Below are 18,931 nucleotides of genomic sequence, written 5' to 3'. Positions count from 1 at the left end.
CATACATGGAAGTTTCAGCACTAGTTAACCTGAACTCTACTGCTGTCTCCTAAGGGGTTTCATCTATTTACATCATCAGCTCAGATAGTGACCGAGGGCCTGAGCTCTGGAGAGGGGCAGACCCCAACTCTGTAAGGTCAATTCCAGTTCAGCCATCACTGTTTACAAGATGCCAGGCAGGTGAGAAGCATCTTCACCTCTGAGTGCAGGTCCTCTCACCTGTAAAATGGGGCTGATGCCAACCTCGGCATGGGGTCATTTTGAAGACTAAATAAGATCTGTAGCGGGGGGCTTCCCTGGTGGTGCAGTGGTTGAGAGTCCGCCTGCCGATGCAGAGGACACGGGTTCATGCTCCGGTCCGGGAAGATCCCACATGCCGCGGAGCGGCTAGGCCCATGAGCCATGGCCGCTGAGCCTGTGCGCCCGGAGCCTGTGCTCCGCAACAGGAGAGGCCACAACAGTGAGAGGCCCGCGTACCGCAAAAAAAAAAAAAAAAAAGATCTGTAGGGGATTTCCCTGGTGGTGGAGTGCTTAAGAATCTGCCTCCCAATGCAGGGGACACGGGTTCGAACCCTGGTCCGGGAAGATCCCACATGCTGCAAAGCAACTAAGCCCATGCATCACAACTACTGAGCCTGTGCTCTAGAGCCCGCGAGCCACAACTACTGAAGCCCACGCGCTACAACTACTGAAGCCCGCGCGCCTACAGACTGTGCTCTGCAACAAGAGAAGCCACCACGATGAGAAGCCCGCGCACCACAACGAAAAGCAGCCCCCGCTCGCTGCAACTAGAGAAAGCCCGCGCACAGCAACGAAGACTCAATGCAGCCAAAAGTAGGTAAATAAATAAAATTTTTTTTTAAAAACACACACATAAGATGATTTTTTTAAAAAAGGAACTGTATGTAGAACACTGAGTACCTAAGGGCTTGATTATGGGCTGTTACCATTCAAACGGTACTGATACAGACCTTTTCAAAGCTTCTGCTTCTGAGGTTTACACGTGCTGCTATGCGTAAGCCAGAAACTGACCATCACCATCTTTACGTCACTTTGTGAAGTTATAACAATGGTGTTATGCATCTAGGGTTTTACAGGTAGTCCCAATTTCACATATTTAACACATTCTCCTGCCAAGAACCAAATACTTTACTTCAAAAATAAAATTACACTTCAGAACATAATATGGTAACCAGAGCCAGACTTAAGTTCCCACAATAACAACCAAAAAACTGGACAAGATATATGAAGTAACTGTTTTCAGACACAGAAGGGGCTACAGTCCCTGAAAGAAGGGAAGCAAACTAGGAGGACCCCAGGCTGGGTCAGCTCTTGGCCTGGAGGTACTTTCTGAAATGTGGTGCTGGGAGGGGGACCCGAGCAGACCATGGTGGTCCTGCCGAGGCAAAGGCACCAGGAGTTCACGGAACATGAGGTGCCTGGAAACACCAGAAAAATAAATGAAATGAAGAGCTATATAGCTATTATAAACCAGTGGTGATGACAACTTACTAGGATATACCCAATCCAAAAGAAGACTGGAAAAGAAAAAAGCAACAAGGAAACAAATAATACATGCGAGATTTAAATCCAACTAAACTGGTAATTATTTAAGTGTAAATGGTCTAAATAGTCTAATTACAAGGCAGAGAACAGACATACCATGCAAACACTAATATCAAGAAAGCTCGAGTGATTATAATAATATTATACGAAGTAGACGTCAGAACAAATATATTATTACCAGGATGGACTTCTCATCATGATAAAAGTGGTAGATTCATCAAGATGACATAACAATCGTAATGCGTGTGTACTGGGAATTCCCTGGCGGTAAGTGGTTAGGGGTCCATGCTTCCACTGCAGGGGGCACAGGTTCGATCTCTGGTCAGGGAACTAAGATCCCGCAAGCTGCATGGTACGCCCAAAAAACCAAAAAGATCTGTGTGTACCTATCACAGGAGATGCAACAATGCCTCTCCTAGGCACTTACCAAAGAGAAATGACAGAGTCTGTTCACAAGACTTGATGAAAAATATCCAAAGCAGCTTTACTGGTAATTTCGCTGAACTGGAAACAACCCGATGTGCATGAAAAGTGAAGTGTGTTAATAAGCCCATACACTGGAACACTATTCAGCAATAAAAGAAACAAAAATCCCGACACAAGCAACAGGATAAATGAACCTCAAGGAAGAACATCGTGCTGAGGCAAAGGGGCCAGACACAAGCACAGGATTTGATTCTACTGATAGGATGTTCGAGAAAAGGCAAATATAATCTACTGTGACTGGAAGCAGAAGCAGATCAGTGGTTGCCTGGGGCTGGGATGAGCTGTTTAGAAGTGGGCAAGAGTACACTTTTTAAAGTGATGGAAATGGTCCATATATGGATTGTGGTAACAGGTACGCGGGTGTACCCTTTTGTCAAAACTCAAACTCTGTACTTAAGTTGGATGTATTTTATTGTGTTTTATACCTCAATAAAATTGCTTTTTAAAAGAACAAAAGCCTACAGCATATTTATCAGAAACAAAGAAAAATTAAGTAACAATATGTGGTATCTCAAGAGAAGGAAATCAGGCATATTCTGAAAGAGATAAGCTAATATTCTGAAAGAGGTAAGCTAAAAAGTAACAGTAGAAGAAAAGGGCCCAAATCAATGTTCCCAGTAAGCTATCCCATTTGAAGTTCTTTTCCATCACCAATTTTGAACCCACTTCTTGGTTTAAAAGTAGAAGCCACAAAACAAACCTAATTTCAATCTTCTGAAATAGTCATAGATTATATGGTAAGCAAATCAATTCTGAAAGAGCAAACTTTGAAGACAATGAATTTAAAAAAAAAAATCAAAGCAGTAAAATATTTCCAGTAAGAAAAAAAAAAAAAGATTTCTTTGGAGAGTAAGTGCATCTTACAAGGGAAGAAAGAATATTTGCTTCTTGAAGAAGCTGTCCTAGCTGCTCTCACTGTGTTCTACTGTTATAAACAGTCTCTTTGAGGGACTAAAGCGATTCTCTCAGCCCCCACCTCCACACTTTTCTGGGATTTCTTTTGGAAACCAAATCACAAGAATCTTCTCTGTTCATCAGCGAGCGGAGTTGGGACAAAGCTCCGAACTTTAAGGCTGACCTAAAAGCATCATGTAGAACACAGAGGAGGTGTGACAATACTCTTCAGCAGATGGCCCACTGTGCAAAGCAAGCAAGTTACCTTAATTCCGAGATGCGTGAACACAGTCATCGCCCTACACCCTCAGGCTCTTGTCTGAGCCTTTCTTTCACCTTCTGGCTCCAACTGAACCCAACCACATGGTACCCTGCAAGCCTCTGTGCCTCCCACCCGCTTTTGTACCACACACAACTCATTGCAAATCTATCCTCCCATCTTCAGATGACTTCTCACCACCTCCACTGTTGGCCGCTGGTCCCAAAGCCGGGACCATCTCTTGCTGACGCGCTGCAGCATCTCCTGCTTCTTGCTTCCACAGCACCTAGACAATGCTGCATGAGCACTCGAGTCAGGGTGTGCCGCCCCAGTGCTCAAACTTTCCTGTGTCCCATCCCATGACCAGTAAAAGCGGAGAGCCTCGTGACTGCCTAAAAAGCCTCGCCAACCACCCCCCACCTGTCTCGCGGTCCCTCGCACTCAGCCCCTTGGCTGCAGCCCCCTTGCTGTTCCTCCACCACATGGTTCCAGTCTTAGGGTCTCTGTCCGGCTGAGCCCTCTGCCTGTACCCACTTCCCCCCAGTACACAGGGGCTCAGCCCTCACACCTCCCCAGGACGCTGTTCAACCGTCCCTTTAGAAGTGGCGCCTTCTCCAAACACCCTATTTGAAACTGCCGCACACACTGCTCTGGCCTCTACAATTCTCCACGTTTACTAGTGTGCGGACAGTGTGTATTCGATGGTCTGTCTCCCCCCGTAGAATGTTAGCTCCAGGGACTGCAGGGGGGGCCCGGGTTCGATCGCTGGTCAGAGAACTAGATCCCACATGCTGCAACTAAGAGTTCGCATGCTGCAACTAAAAGATCCCGCACGCCACAACTAAGACCCGGCACAGCCAAATAAATAATTAAATAAATATATTAAACAAAGAATGTTAGCTCGATAGGGGCACCCATAGCAGTACTATTCACGGATGCATGGTACACAGTGAAATTTACTGAATGAATGACTGAATTTTTAGTAGATTTCAAACAAAGCCCGAGAACCACCTCATAGCGTATCTCTACATTTCCTGATCTTGACTTTGACTAGAAGTAGGAATACTAAAATAAATCAATGATAATGTATAAAACCCTCAGAAAAGGTATTTCCCAAAGAGCTAAAACCAGGGGATATTATGACAGTGCACTGCCACCTGGAATTTCAGGTGTTTGGGGCTCCTAAAATCCTAAAACTGCCCAATCATCCCTCTACTGTCAGCTCAAAAAGCTGATGGTCAACTTTTCCAGTAGAGGTCATGTTTCCTAGGTCCTTAGAACTCTCCAGGAATATATATTAAGACCCCGGCTTTGCTAATATTGCTACAGCATGTAGTATTTTCCCTTAATTATGTGGATCCAGGCAATGAGACGGCTACAAAGTTGAGTCAGTTGCAGATGTTGGCTGACTGGCTAGACTTTCTTTTTGGCTAAGAGTGGTTTCCCCACACTTGCCGTGGGATCTAAACTCATGGCTCTGAAACATCACCAGTAGCCCCTTCCAAGAATTTCGGAGACTTCTGGGCAGGAGTAAACTCTCCTTACAGCTGTCTGATACTGGCATGCCAGAGGTCTGTGGGTTTCACATCCATCCTTTTGCAGAGTGAGCTGGTGGCAGGTAGAAAGTCCTCTGTGGCCTGACGCTAGTCTCCCCTCTGTGCCTTTTTGTTTAATAAGACATTTCCAATGGAGCACTTAAAATATATTAGATTCTCAATGTCTCATTCAACAAAGCACATAAATAAAGCAGAGACCTGCTACAGAAAGATCTTTGTGCACTGCCCCCAAATTCTGGATTTTAGTATCATGATATATTAACTAGGAATTGTATAGTTTATATGTTAAAAAAAAAACAAACTCCAGCACTATTTACAATAGCCAAGACATGGAAGCAGCCTAAATGTCCGTCCACAGATGAATGGATAAAGATGATGTGGTACATATCAATATATACACAATGGCAATATTATGCAGCCATAAAAAAGAATGAAATAATGCTATTTGCAGCAACATGGATGGACCTAGAGATTATCATACTAAGTGAAGTGAGTCAGAGAGAGACAAATATTATATGATATCACTTACATGTGAAATCTAAAAAAATGATACAAATGAACTGATTTACAAAACAGAAACAGACTCACAGACATAGAAAACAAACTTATGGTTACCAAAGGAGAAAGGGGGGGAGGGATAAATTAGGAGTTTGGGGTTAACAGATACACACCATTATATATAAAATAGATAAACAACAAGGATCTACTGTATAGCATAGGGAACTACATTCAATATCTTGTAATAACCTATAATGGAAAAGAATCTGAAAAAGAATATATATATATGTATAACTGAATCACTTCGCTGTACACCTGAAACTAACACAACATCCTATCAACTATACTTCAATTAAAAAAAACCCCAGATGCATGCTCATTTCCCCACTAACTTTTCCTGGTGACAGACAGAAAACAGCAGTTGTGAAGTGCCTACCCCCTACTCAGGCTCTGCTTTTTGGGGAATGGGCAAACTTGGTCACATTATTTTAACTAGCACAGAAAACACTAGTTTAGTACACAGGTGGCCATCACTGTCTTAAACCAATAGTAATTCCCATCAATCACGGGCTCAGAAGAGCTCAGGGAAAATTCAATAGCAACCACCTAAAAGATCAGAGAGAGAGTTGCCAGCCTGCAGATCAGGGGTTTGGTGGTCACATGCCAGGGTGCCTACAGTTCCAGTGATTAGCAGATGTTAAAGGATTGTGCCATTCCAGTAAAAGTGTGGCTCTTCTGAATTTTTCTGGGAAGAGATAATCATGGCTGATCGTAGAACCTGAATGATGTCTTGTAAAAGGAAAACCAGCCCAAATAAATTGGTTTAAAACAAACAAACAAAAAAAGACAACTATATTTCTCATAGGACTGGTTTAAGCCTTTCTACTCTCTTTGAAAGCTGCCACAATTTTCTCAGATGTCCCCAGTCTGCAGAGCCGCAGAGGCTGCGTGGCAGGGCAGGTGGCGTCTCCAACCCGGGGCGCCAATACCCAGGCTTGTGGGAGCCAACACAGACAAGGAGTCAGCCCAAAGGACTGCCTGCCAGTGGGGTTTGGACTAACAGCCTTTCCCTCTTCTTCAGTGCCTTTCCTCTCCTGGCGGCACTTCTGTTTAGAGACGCAAGTTGAAAGTGTGCAAAATCTCTGTCCATCATTTCTGTGGGTTCCTCACCACCCGTTGCCTGCGGCTGCCTGGCCTCTTCAATTGAAAATCCAATTAGCTGTGCTTAGTCAAGTGTTTACCTCTGCTGTTTGAAAGTTTAAATGGACCTTTAACTCTTTCCCTCACTTAGAAGTCTCCACAAAGGCATGGATAATTGATGCGGAGTTGAATGGGGCCCCAGGTTTTCTTCTCTTTGGGGGCTGGTGGCTCTCAGCTGGAGGAAGTTTTACACATCAGACAGGGTGGGGCCGTCTGTGACTGTCAATCAGGGAGGCTGTTTGTCTGGGGAAGGCCCTGCGTGGGGACACAAACAAACTCTTCCAAACAAAGGTGGAAACAAAAGAGAAAACAAAGCCTGAAGGGGGGTTCCCGGGTTAAGGGTTCCCTCTCTATGACCACATGCAAAAGGGCTCGATGTGCTATCGTTTAACTCTGGTCTTCAAGTCAGAAGTTGCACAGTGGTAAGTATTTGCAGATTTTAGCCATCTACCATGTTTTGAAGCACAAAGCACTTCAAGCAATAATTTTATAATCATAAAATAGGTTGGAAACTTTGTTCCTTGAAAACTGACAAAAAAGTAATCCTAAAATGTTTTCTTCTGTGTTGCTTATTATTTTTTCAGTACTTCTGTGGTCCTGTATTTTGAATATAATTACCAAATTTAAAAAAGAGGTCTCTACGTCATGTCTGTGTCCATCTTTCTTTCTACAGGCCTGCTCAGAAAATCCTTTAAAAAGAACTTTGTAAGGCAGCAATTTCTGTCTTTCCAATGTATCCTTTTTATAATGAAACATATTTTTTGCAAAGTCCATGGCAAGTATATTTCTTATGCCTTAGCCCCAAATGCCAAATATAATTTATACATTCTTTCAACCCGAATGTTCTTTGAAATCATGCTAAATATGTTTGAGACCAACATTAATAAATATTTAAGAAATCAAAGTGAAAAGTAAAAATTGAAAAGAAAAGGCACCAGACTGGAAAGAAAGGAGTAAATTTGTTTCTTTTCAGAGACAGGATCTTACATGTAGAAAATCCTAAAGAACTCACACACATACACACATACACAAATCTACTAGAACTAATAAATTAGTTCAGCAAGATTGTAGGATACAAGATCACCATACAAAAACCAATTCTATTTCCGTGTACTAGCAATGAACAACCAAAAATGAAATTAAAGAAACAATTTCATCCATAATAGCATCAAAAACATTAAAATAATTGTGAATAAATTTAAGAAGACATTTAAGACTGAAAACTACAAAGCACTGCTGAGAGAAATTAGGGACGACGTAAACAACTATAGAGACATTTCATTCATGGATTGGAAGACTTAATGTTGTTAAAATGACAGTTGTCTCCAAATCTAGAGATTCGACAAAATCCCTACCAAAATCTGAGTAGGTTTTTTGTGGGGTTTTTTGGGCAGAAATTGAAAAACTGATGCTAAAATTCACATGGAAATGCAAAGGATCCAGAAGAGCCAAAAACAATTTTGAAAAAAAAAAAAAGAATGAAGTGAGAAGATTTTTATTTCCCGATTTCAAAACTTACTATAAAGCTACAGTAATCAAGACAGTGTGGAACCAGCATAAGAACAGACATATACATCAACAGGACAAAACTGAGAGTCCAGAAATAAGTCCTTAAATTTATGGTCAATTAATTTTCAACAAAGATGCCAAGACAATCCAATGGGGGAAGAAAACGTTTTTTTCTTCAAACAAAAAAACTGGAACTCTCATAAAATGATGGTGAGAATGTAAATACAGTATAATTTAGAAAGCAATTAGTGATTCCTTAAAAAGTTAAACATGAATTCACCGTACAGCCCAGCAATTCCACTCCTAGTTGCATACCGAGGAGAAATGAAAACATACATCCACACTTGTACGTGAATGTGAACACAGCAGCATCGTTTGTAATAGACCAAAAGTGGGAATAATTCAAATGTCCATCAACTGGTGAAGGGATAAACAAAATGTGGTCTATCCATATAATGGGATATTATTCAGCAACAAAAGGGAACGAGAGACCAGACCAGACCAGAACGAGGAACACACAATGTGGATCAACCTCCAAAACCTGATGTTAAATGAAAGAAGCCATATGCAAAAGACTAACAGTCTACAGCCTGTAAGATTCCACTCATTAGAAATGTTCAGAAAAGGCAGATTATTGGTTGCCTGGGGATGGGAGCAGGAAGTGACTACAAGTGGGCACAGGGTGTCTCTTTGAGACATGGAAATGTTTTAAAATTAGACTGTGGTGCTGGCTGCACAACTCAGAGTTTACTAAAACTCATCAAATTATACACTCATAATGAGTGAATTTTATAACATGTAATATCATGCCTCGATAAAGCTGTTTTTAAAAGAGTAAAAGTTGCAAAATTTTGTTTTGACCAAAACCATGTTTCAAAGACACCAATTTTCACACGAATTCAAAAAGATTAATATTCAGACTCTGGATTAAGCTCTGAAGTCAGTGTGAGAAAATGAAATGTCTTCCGTGGCAATAATGATGTGATGTCATACTACTTTAACTATGATGTTCTTTATATATGAGAGTAACATTTGCACACTTTATGAATTAAGCATCTATTTTGGAGTCTCCTTATAATCGGAAACATCCTTCTCTAACAGGAGAGGGTATGCAGTCAAGAGAAGTGAGTAGACTATCAACAGACAGATGGAATTTATCAAATGTTATGTGCCCCACTTGCATATGATGAAATTATTTCAGTATATCACAGAAGAAAATGGTAGCAAAACATCTTAACTATACAAATTGATTTTAACCGACAAATTGATTTTACTGTCTATTTGATAACCAGTATCCCTTTAAAACCATTCTTTCAATGAGCCAAACCCAGGACATTTGTCAATATCTAAATGAGTTTTACTGACAGCAAATTAGGAATCAACTTAATTGATGTCCCTTAAGAGGTATGATTTCTATGTAAGAATGAGGAAGATAAAGACAGCTGTCATTTACTTAACCTTTTTTATTCTGGAAACCGGCAATTAAAAACAAAGAAGTTAAGCATTGATCCTGCTCTATTAGTCTTCTATTGCTGTGTAACAAATATCCACAAACTCAGTGACTTAAAAACACCACTAATAAACACCTCCTAGCTCTGGAGGTCAGAACTAGGCTCTGCTGGGTTTTCTGCTTACTTAGGGGCTCATAAAGCCAGAATCAAGGTGCTGGCAACCTGGGTTCTTATCTATCTAGAGGCTCCAGGGAGGAATCTGCTCCCAAACTCATTCAAGTTGTTGGCAGAATGCAGTTCCGATGGCTGTAGGACTGAGGTCCCTGTTCCCTTGCTGCCTGCCAAGGAGGAGGGGTCACCCTCAGCTCCGAGACAACACTCACAATCCTTCTCATGGGGCCCCCTCCACCTGCAAAGTCGGCAAGGGTGTGTCCCACCTTTCTCCTGCTTCAATCTCTATGACTTCTGCTGCCGGCCTGAGGACATTCTCTGCTTTTAAAGGGCTGGTGTGAGCAAATTCAGCCCACCCAGAACACAACCTTAATTATATCTGCAAAATCTCTTTCTGCGGGTTACCCCTGGGAGTAACACCTGGAGGCTTTAAAAAGTCATGGGAGGGGCTTCCCTGGTGGCACAGTGGTTGAGAATCTGCCTGCCAATGCAGGGGACATGGGTTCGAGCCCTGGTCTGGGAAGATCCCACATGCCGCGGAGCAACTAGGCCCGTGAGCCACAACTACTGAGCCTGCGCGTCTGGAGCCTGTGCTCCGCAACAGGAGAGGCCGCGCACCGCGATGAAGAGGGGCCTCCGCTCGCCGCAACTGGAGAAAGCCCTCGCACAGAAACAAAGACCCAACACAGCCAAAAATAAATAAACAAATAAATTTATAAAAGTCATGGGAGACGTAGAAATCTGCCAACCGCACCTGACTGTCTTTACAGGCAAATATATAGCTCAAGTGGATGAGTAAAAGCAGTCACCGTGGAAGGAATGGCATGATTAGCAAACTCACCGCTTCGTAACTTCCTAATAAAATAATCGATTTATGCAGAGATCATCAGTGAAAATGAAACGAATGGCAGATGACAGCTGAATGAGGAGCCGGAGAGCTGACCGCACCTGAACCCACTTTAGAGAAGTGACGGCCGAGCGGCACCTACGTGTCACGTGCCTCTTGCTACAATGTCCGAACCTAACATGCTAATCCAGTTGTTGGAGCTGGCTTTCAGTTCACGGGAAATTTAGGAAGCAGAAGTGCAATTTAAATGACACCACGAGAAAGCAAACAGAGAAATCCAGAATGTGGAACACTCTACAATACAGCCGGCCCAGTTTCTTCAATACGTCAGTTACCTGGGGGTGGGGGTGGGGTGGGGGACTGTTCTAGATTAATGGGATGTTATTACCAATTACAATACAAGAACAATAGTTGGATCCTGATTCAAAAAACACAAGAGTAAAAGGACATTTTTAAGTTAATCAGAAAAACCTGAATATGGACTCAGTATTCAAGTAAGAATCATCATTTTCATTGGCTGGGATAAAGGTATTAAGGTTGTATGAGAAAACATTCAGATTTTTTTAGAGATGCACATAGGGCTGAAATGCTATGAGGGGTTTGCTAATTGCTTTAAAATATTCAGGCAACCACAAAAAGAGGGGATGGACAAAGCAGGTACACAAAATATTGAAACATATCAAATCTGGGTGATGTATACGCGTGGGGGCTCGTTATTCTGGTCCATTTTTACCCAGGACTAAAAATTTTTATAATAAACGATTTCATTTAAGAGATTTCATTCATTGAGTATCTGCTGAGATTCAATCACTGTGTTCAGGGCTTCGCATCCATTTCCTGCTGGATCCTCACTACGGCCTTATGAAGTAGGTACCATTTGTATCCCCACTTTTATAGCTAAGAATATGAAACAACGACCAGCGTGGGGTGTAGCTGACAGACCTGCCAATTGCGCGCCACCCCAGCGAAGCCTCAGAGGCCAAGTAAATGAAAGATTTCTACATTTTTCGTTTCACAAAGCAGTTTGACAAGTTGGCTACCGCCCGCATTGGAGGGCGATCCCCCAAACCATGCGCCAACCGCAGCATAGGGGATGCCGGAAGGTTTGGAAGGAGACAAAAGGAGGAGACAGGTAGAGGGTGAAAGATAAACAGAGGGACCACAGAAAAGCAACAAGGTGGAAACACAGGGAGACAGTCATGGAAAGGGGCGGAGGGAAGAGATGGGGAGACACTGGGGAAGAGGAGTGTGCTTGAAGGAGGACGTCACAGACCTAGAGAGTCAGACAAAGCTACTGCAACCTTGGTCCACCTTCCACTCTGCCCCACCCGTCACACCAGCCAGAAAACAGGAACGCCTTGGAGCAAAGGAGGGACCAGACACGTTCAGTGTAGAGCTCTGTCCACATGTAATTACAGATCCGCGTCAGGCACCATTACCTTGTCCTCTCTCCTCATCCCCCAGCCCCCATCCTGTGACCTTCTCCCAAGTCAGCTCGCCAGCTCCAAGCTCAGAGTGGGGAGGAAGGGAAGGAGGAGTTATTTATTTATCTAAACCATGTTTCAGTTTTTTAACGGCCTAATTGAGATAAAAGTCACAGACCCTCAGTGCCCAGCAAACCTGTTCTCAGTGGGGGAAAATCTGTGAGGCTGAAGTTAACAGCACGAGGGCCACGTTAATGCCACTAGGGGGCTCAGATCAGAGGCTCCTAGAGGCGGCTTCAGGTGATGGTTTAATCACAACAGAAAAAACAGGTCTGGGGCTTGCACGTGTGACTGGGGGGTGGGGTGGGGGGAGTGGGGATGGCAGACAGGAAAGGGGTTACAGGAGGGAGAGTGGGGAGCAGAAAACACAAAGGAAGACAGAATCCTCAGACAGAATCCTCAATGCATTTCAGAGACTGGAACTAGACCTGCAGCGGAGGGCAGGCCTGTCACACCCCCCACCCCAGGGCGTGTTAATAACACGGAACCACTTGCTCAAATTACACGTTAAAAAACACCTTCTTCTCCTAGCGGCGTTATTCATGAGAGCCCAAAACTGGAAACAGTCGGCGGATGAATGGATAAATGAAATGTGGCTCAGCCATACATGGGAATATTACCAGGTACAGAGAGGCAGGCAGTACTGACACGCACGCTACAATGTAGATGAACCCTGAAAACATAATGTTGAAAGAAGCCAGATGCAAAAGACCACGTGTTATATGATGCCGTTGGGTTTTTTTAACATCTTTATTGGAGTATAATTGCTTTACAATGGTGTGTTAGTTTCTGCTGTAAAACAAAGTGAATCAGCTATACATATACATATGTCCCCATCTCTCTTCCGTCTTGAATCTCCCTCCCTCCCACCCTCCCTATCCCACCCCTCTAGGTGGTCACAAAGCACCGAGCTGATCTCCCTGTGCTATGCGGCTGCTTCCCACTAGCTATCTAGTTTATGTTTGTTAGTGTATATATGTCCATGCCACTCTCTCACTTTGTCCCAGCTTACCCTTCCCCCTCCCCATGTCCTCAAATCCATTCTCTAGTAGGTCTGTGTCTTTATTCCCGTCTTGCCCCTACGTTCTTCATGACCATTTTTTTAGATTCCATATATATATGTTAGCATACGGTATTTGTTTTTCTCTTTCTGACTTACTTCACTCTGTATGACAGTCTCTAGGTCCATCCACCTCACTACAAATAACTCAATTTCATTCCTTTTTATGGCTGAGTAATATTCCACTGTATATATGTGCCGTATCTTCTTTATCCATTCATCTGTTGATGGACACTTAGGTTGCTTCCATGTCCTGGCTATTGTAAACAGAGCTGCAATGAACATTTTGGTACATGACTCTTTGTGAATTATGGTTTTCTCAGGGTATATGCCAAGTAGTGGGATTGCTGGGTTGTATGGTAGTTCTATTTTTAGTTTTTTATGAAACCTCCATACTGTTCTCCATAGTGGCTGTATCAATTTACATTCCCACCAACAGTGCAAGAGGGTTCCCTTTTCTCCACACCCTCTCCAGCATTTATTGTTTGTAGATTTTTTGATGATGGCCATTCTGACCAGCGTCAGATGATACCTCACTGTAGTTTTGATTTGCATTTCTCTAATGATTAATGATGTTGAGCATTCTTTCATGTGTTTGTTGGCAATCTGTATATCTTCTTTGGAGAAATGTCGATTTAGGTCTTCTGCCCATTTTTGGATTGGGTTGTTTGTTTTTTCGTTATTGAGCTGCATGAGTTGCTTGTAAATTTTGGAGATTAATCCTTTGTCAGCTGATTCATTTGCAAATATTTTCTCCCATTCTGAGGGTTGTCTTTTGGTCTTGTTTATGGTTTCCTTTGTTATGCAAAAGCTTTTAAGTTTCATTAGGGCCCATTTGTTTCCTTTTGTTTTTATTTCTGTTTCTCTAGGGGGTGGGTCAAAAAGGATCTTGCTATGATTTATGTCATAGAGTGTTCTGCCTATGTTTTCCTCTAAGAGTTTGATAGTGTCTGGCCTTACATTTAGGTCTTTAATCCATTTTCAGTTTATTTTTATGTACGGTGTTAGGGAGTGTTCTAATTTCATTCTTTTACATGTAGCTGTCCAGTTTTCCCAGCTCCACTTATTGAAGAGGCTATCTCTTCTCCACTGTATATTCTTGCCTCCTTTATCAAAGATAAGGTGACCATATGTGCATGGGTTTATCTCTGAGCTTTCTATCCTGCTCCATTGATCTATATTTCTGTTTTTGTGCCAGTACTATACTGTCTTGATTACCGTAGCTTTGTAGTATACTCTGAAATCAGGGAGCCTGATTCCTCCAGCTCCGTTTTTCTTTCTCAAGATTGCTTTGGCTATTTGGGGTCTTTTGTGTTTCCATACAAATTGTGAAATTTTTTGTTCTAGTTCTGTGAAAAATGCCAGTGGTAGCTTGATAGGGATTGCATTGAATCTGTAGATTGCTTTGGGTAGTAGAGTCATTTTCACAATGTCGATTCTTCCAATCCAGGAACATGGTATATCTCTCCATCTGTTTGTATCATCTTTAATTTCCTTCATCAGTGTCTTATAATTTTCTGCATACAGGTCTTCTGTCTCCTTAGGTAGGTTTATTCCTAGATATTTTATTCTTTTTGTTGCAATGGTAAATGGGAGTGTTTTCTTAATTTCACTTTCAGATTTTTCATCATTAGTGTATAGGAATGCAAGAGATTTCTGTGCATTAATTTTGTATCCTGCTACTTTACCAAATTCATTGATTAGCTCTAGTAGTTTTCTGGTAGCATCTTTAGGATTCTCTATGTATAGTATCATGTCATCTGCAAACAGTGACAGCTTTACTTCTTCTTTTCCGATTTGGATTCCTTTTATTTCTTTTTCTTCTCTGATTGCTGTGGCTAAAACTTCCAAAACTATGTCGAATAAGAGTGGTGAGAGTGGGCAACAACCTTGTCTTGCTCCTGATATTAGTGGGTTTCAGTTTTTCACCACTGAGGACGATGTTGGCTGTGGGTTTGTCATATATGGCCTTTATTATGTTGAGGAAAGTTCCCTCTATGCCCACTTTCTGGAGGGTTTTTATCATAAATGGGTGTTGAATTTTGTCGAAAGTTTTCTCTGCATCTATTGAGATGATCATATGGTTTTTCTCCTTCAATCTGTTAACATGGTTTATCACACTGATTGATTTGCATATATTGAAGAATCCTTGCATTCCTAGGATAAACCCCACTTGATCATGGTATATGATCCTTTTAATGTGCTGTTGGATTCTGTCTGCTAGTATTTTGTTGAGGATTTTTGTATCTATGTTCATCAGTGATATTGGCCTGTAGTTTTCTTTCTTTGTGACATCTTTGTCTGGTTTTGGTATCAGGGTGATGGTGGTCTCGTAGAATGAGTTTGGGAGTGTTCCTCCCTCTGCTATATTTTGGAAGCGTTTGAGAAGGACAGGTGTTAGCTCTTCTTATGATGCCGTTTATGTGGCATGTCCAACACAGGCAAATCCACAGAGGCAGAAATTAGATTAGTGGTACTTAGGGGTTGGGGGGAAGGGGAATATGGAGAGGGACTGCTGATGGGTGTGGAGTTTCTTTCTGGGGTGTTGAAAATGTTCTGTGATGAGACTTGTTGACGGTCATGCAACTCTGAATGCACGAGAACCCACTGAACTGTATACTCGAAATGGGTGAATTTTATGCGATCTCAAATATATCTCAACAAAGGTGTAAAACATTTTTAAAAATTTAAGTAACCAATAAAGAATTCCTTTTTTGCCTTCCCTCCCAAAGTTACGGAGTTTCTCAATCTTGTTATCAGGCTAGTTTTATTTTCTGCTTTTCAGTACAAAATCAGAAGCAAAGGGGAGCATTTATATAGATGGCAGGTAACCAAACACCATGCAAGCAACGAGAAGCAGCAATAAAGGATGAGATGAAAGCCAAATCTGTTTCCCCACCAAATCCTGATGCTCAGGATGAAACGTTTCCAGGTGGCTAAGGGCTCTCCCCACGTCGTCCTCAGAACGGACGGGCTACTCTTCATCTGCTTCTCCAGAGCACGCCAGCCGCCCTTTGACCACTGTATTTTGTGGGTTATCACAGAAGCCACATCTACAGAAGACTGCCTTCATAGACGGCTACTTTGTGACAAAAAGTAGTTCACAAACTTCCAAAGACTTTCCGCACCGGTTTCTGCTTTCCTTGAACAAAGGAGATCCCTGTAACTCTTTCTAAAAAAACAAAAAACCTCTCCAGTTTTTACCGGGCGACTTTCTACAGTATTTTACAGTCATGGTTTCCTTTCCAAGAGCCTTTAAAGAATTATCAGAGGAGGAGAACGTCAGATCAGAACAAGTCACTTCATCAACCTGGGTCTACACCTCCTTACCTGTACACGGAAGGGCGACCCAGAATTATCTCTAAGAATATTCAGTCTCAAAGGGATCAGTCAGCCTGTGTCTATGGAAATTTTTTTTTTCTTTTTTGCTGTGCTGTGTAGCATGCGGGAATCTTAGTTCCCCGACCAGGGAGCGAACCCATGCCCCTTGCAGTGGAAGCGCGGAGTCTTAACAACTGGACCGCCAGGAAAGTCCCAGCCTGTGGCTACGAATCATGGAAACAAAACTACATGCAGAAGCAGAGTTCCAGGAAACTTTAGGAAGACTTTAATTTCTTGAAATTTTAAGAGTAATCCTCTAGTATTAAGTCAATTAAAAAACTCAGACACAGTTCCTCCGCAAACCTTCTCTGAGCAGTTGTGGGAGGCAAACAAGATGCAAAGAGACTTCCTGGTCTCTTGTATTCAGCTATGCGTATTTCACGGAAAAACTCTAGCATGATCTGCTTAGTACATCACTGTGGGCAAGTTAACAACAGAGCCAGATGACAGGCCAAATGATGAATCCTAGCCTCAAGAACAAAAGACTGTTTAGGAAATTTCTGGACAGTGGGAACTGATTTGGGGGAATGGGGATAAAAAAACAGTGGCCGACAGCTCTCATCTAACCCGGCCGACAGTCACCTTTAAACAAGCTGCCAGTCTTTCAGAAGGCAGGTGAGAATACAGTGGCTCATTTCCTTGTGGGTCTTGAAATTCCCACCAAAGCAATTCCTGTCCAGTCCTAATTTCTCTAGGGCACTAACTGCGGTCACTGCAGAGCACTCCTACACAACCACACATCTGCATAGGCTGAGACCAGCGCTGGCCAGAGGTGGGCATGGGTCCATGAGCTCTGTGTACGCAACAGGGGGAGTCCTGGTGACCGGGCTAAGTAGAGATTCCAAATGGAGCCGCAGGAATAAGGGAAACTGATGTGGAACTGACAAGAGTGAGTAGCCAACAAAACCCATAAACCCATGAGAATTGATCGAGTAAGCCAGCCCCACACTTTGGAAGCAGACACAAGAGCGGGGTGAGGTTTATGAAGACACATGCCAACCCCCTGTGATCACGGAACGTACAAGATCAGTGAGAGAAGCTGAGGACCTCAGACGCGGGTCCAAAGAGAGCTTCTTTCTGGTTTCCAAGTACCCAATCCTTTGATTTGGGGAACCTCCCAAACTGTCTTAAAACTTACAGCCAAACTAGTCTGTTTTCCAATAGCTTACTTACAAGAGATATTATTAGGGACATAAGTAATCATTTAGTATCTTATTAATTACATGCAATTTCCTTCATCCCCAGCTTGAGCTATAAAGCATGTAACAACATTAGGGGCTGCATTTCTACGTTATTGCGGCGCCACCCGATACCACGACTGGAATTACAGTTTGCCAAACAAACAAGCAGGCTTACCAATTTTCTGATTAAAAATCTTGTCGAAAGTGATTTCATGTCTCTCCTCGAGATACTTCTGCATCACACTCCGGATACTAAAAGAGAAGAGTGACATGTTTTTAACAATGACAGCCTCCATCCCTAGAATGGAAGATACATGGATGTCTTCATTCAAGGATACTGGCTTGATGAACTTGATTTTGGTATTCATTTCACAATGTATGTGTATATCACATCATCACATTGTACACTTTAAATATAAATAATTTCATTTGTCAGTTATACCTCAATAAAAAAACATGCCCAAAAGAAGGATACTGGCTTGACGAGAGATGCCTCTTACTGACACCCACGACTGCATAAACAGCTGACTAAATTTAAAGCTGGGAACACCACAGCTCCAGCTAGTACCCTCTTCTCGTGACTCAGGGCCAAGCTTACATGTAGAGACTTGACTATGAAAAATAACTTAAGGACTTTGGGGAAGCTTTCCCTCAACACCACCACTTTACAAAAATATTAAAAGCGTACACACACACGACAAATTCTGCTAAATCGATGAATGAGTTTCTTTCTAAAGCAAAAGCAAATGTTCCCTGGATATACTAATATTCAAAAAAATCACACTTCTATACATCAATGATAAACCACGATAAAACATAATTAGAAGGAAGATTTCACTTACACCAGAATAAGAAACATCAAATGCCTTGAAATAAATCTTTCCAAATATGTGCAGGAATGTTACAGGGAAAAATTACAAACTGTACTGAGAGACAGTAAAGAAGATCTTAATACATGGAAAGATAGACCACAGTTAGGAATGGAAAGATATAATACTGCAGAAACTCAAAGTCTACCCAGATTCATCTATAAACTCAATACAATTCCCATCAATATTCCAATAGGATTTTTCATAGAACACGGAAACAGATAAGCTCTCTATGAAGTGTATGCAAAACAACACAGGCTCAAGAATAGCTGAGACATTTCTGAAGAAAAAGAATGATGATAAAAGGGCTTATTATGAAGCTAAAGTAATTAAGACAGGATAAACAAACTGACCAAGGAAATGGAACAAAAGCATATAAACTGACCCACACATACATGGAACCTTGATACATAATAGAAGTGGCAAAGCAGAAAAATGGGGAAAGGAGGGATTATTCAATAAGTGAACCCCCAAAGCGATTATCCAAATGGGAAAAGTAGAACTTAAATCTCTATCATC

General features: G+C 42.1%; 1 protein-coding gene across 4 annotated transcripts in view; it reads right to left on the bottom strand.

Annotated features, from left to right (window-relative positions):
- Positions 1–18,931, bottom strand: part of GRK3 (G protein-coupled receptor kinase 3) — a 122,269-nt gene that overhangs the window by 81,099 nt on the left and 22,239 nt on the right. For all 4 annotated transcript variants that reach the window (XM_033837104.2, XM_073790258.1, XM_073790257.1 and 1 more), the window contains one exon: positions 17,719–17,795. In XM_033837104.2, the coding sequence (XP_033692995.1) occupies positions 17,719–17,795 (77 nt within the window). The remainder of the gene's footprint in view (positions 1–17,718; positions 17,796–18,931) is intronic.

The sequence above is a fragment of the Tursiops truncatus genome, chromosome 13 (assembly GCF_011762595.2).
Source record: "Tursiops truncatus isolate mTurTru1 chromosome 13, mTurTru1.mat.Y, whole genome shotgun sequence".
Lineage (NCBI taxonomy): Eukaryota > Metazoa > Chordata > Mammalia > Artiodactyla > Delphinidae > Tursiops > Tursiops truncatus.
This window is presented reverse-complemented; position numbering and strand designations above follow the sequence as displayed.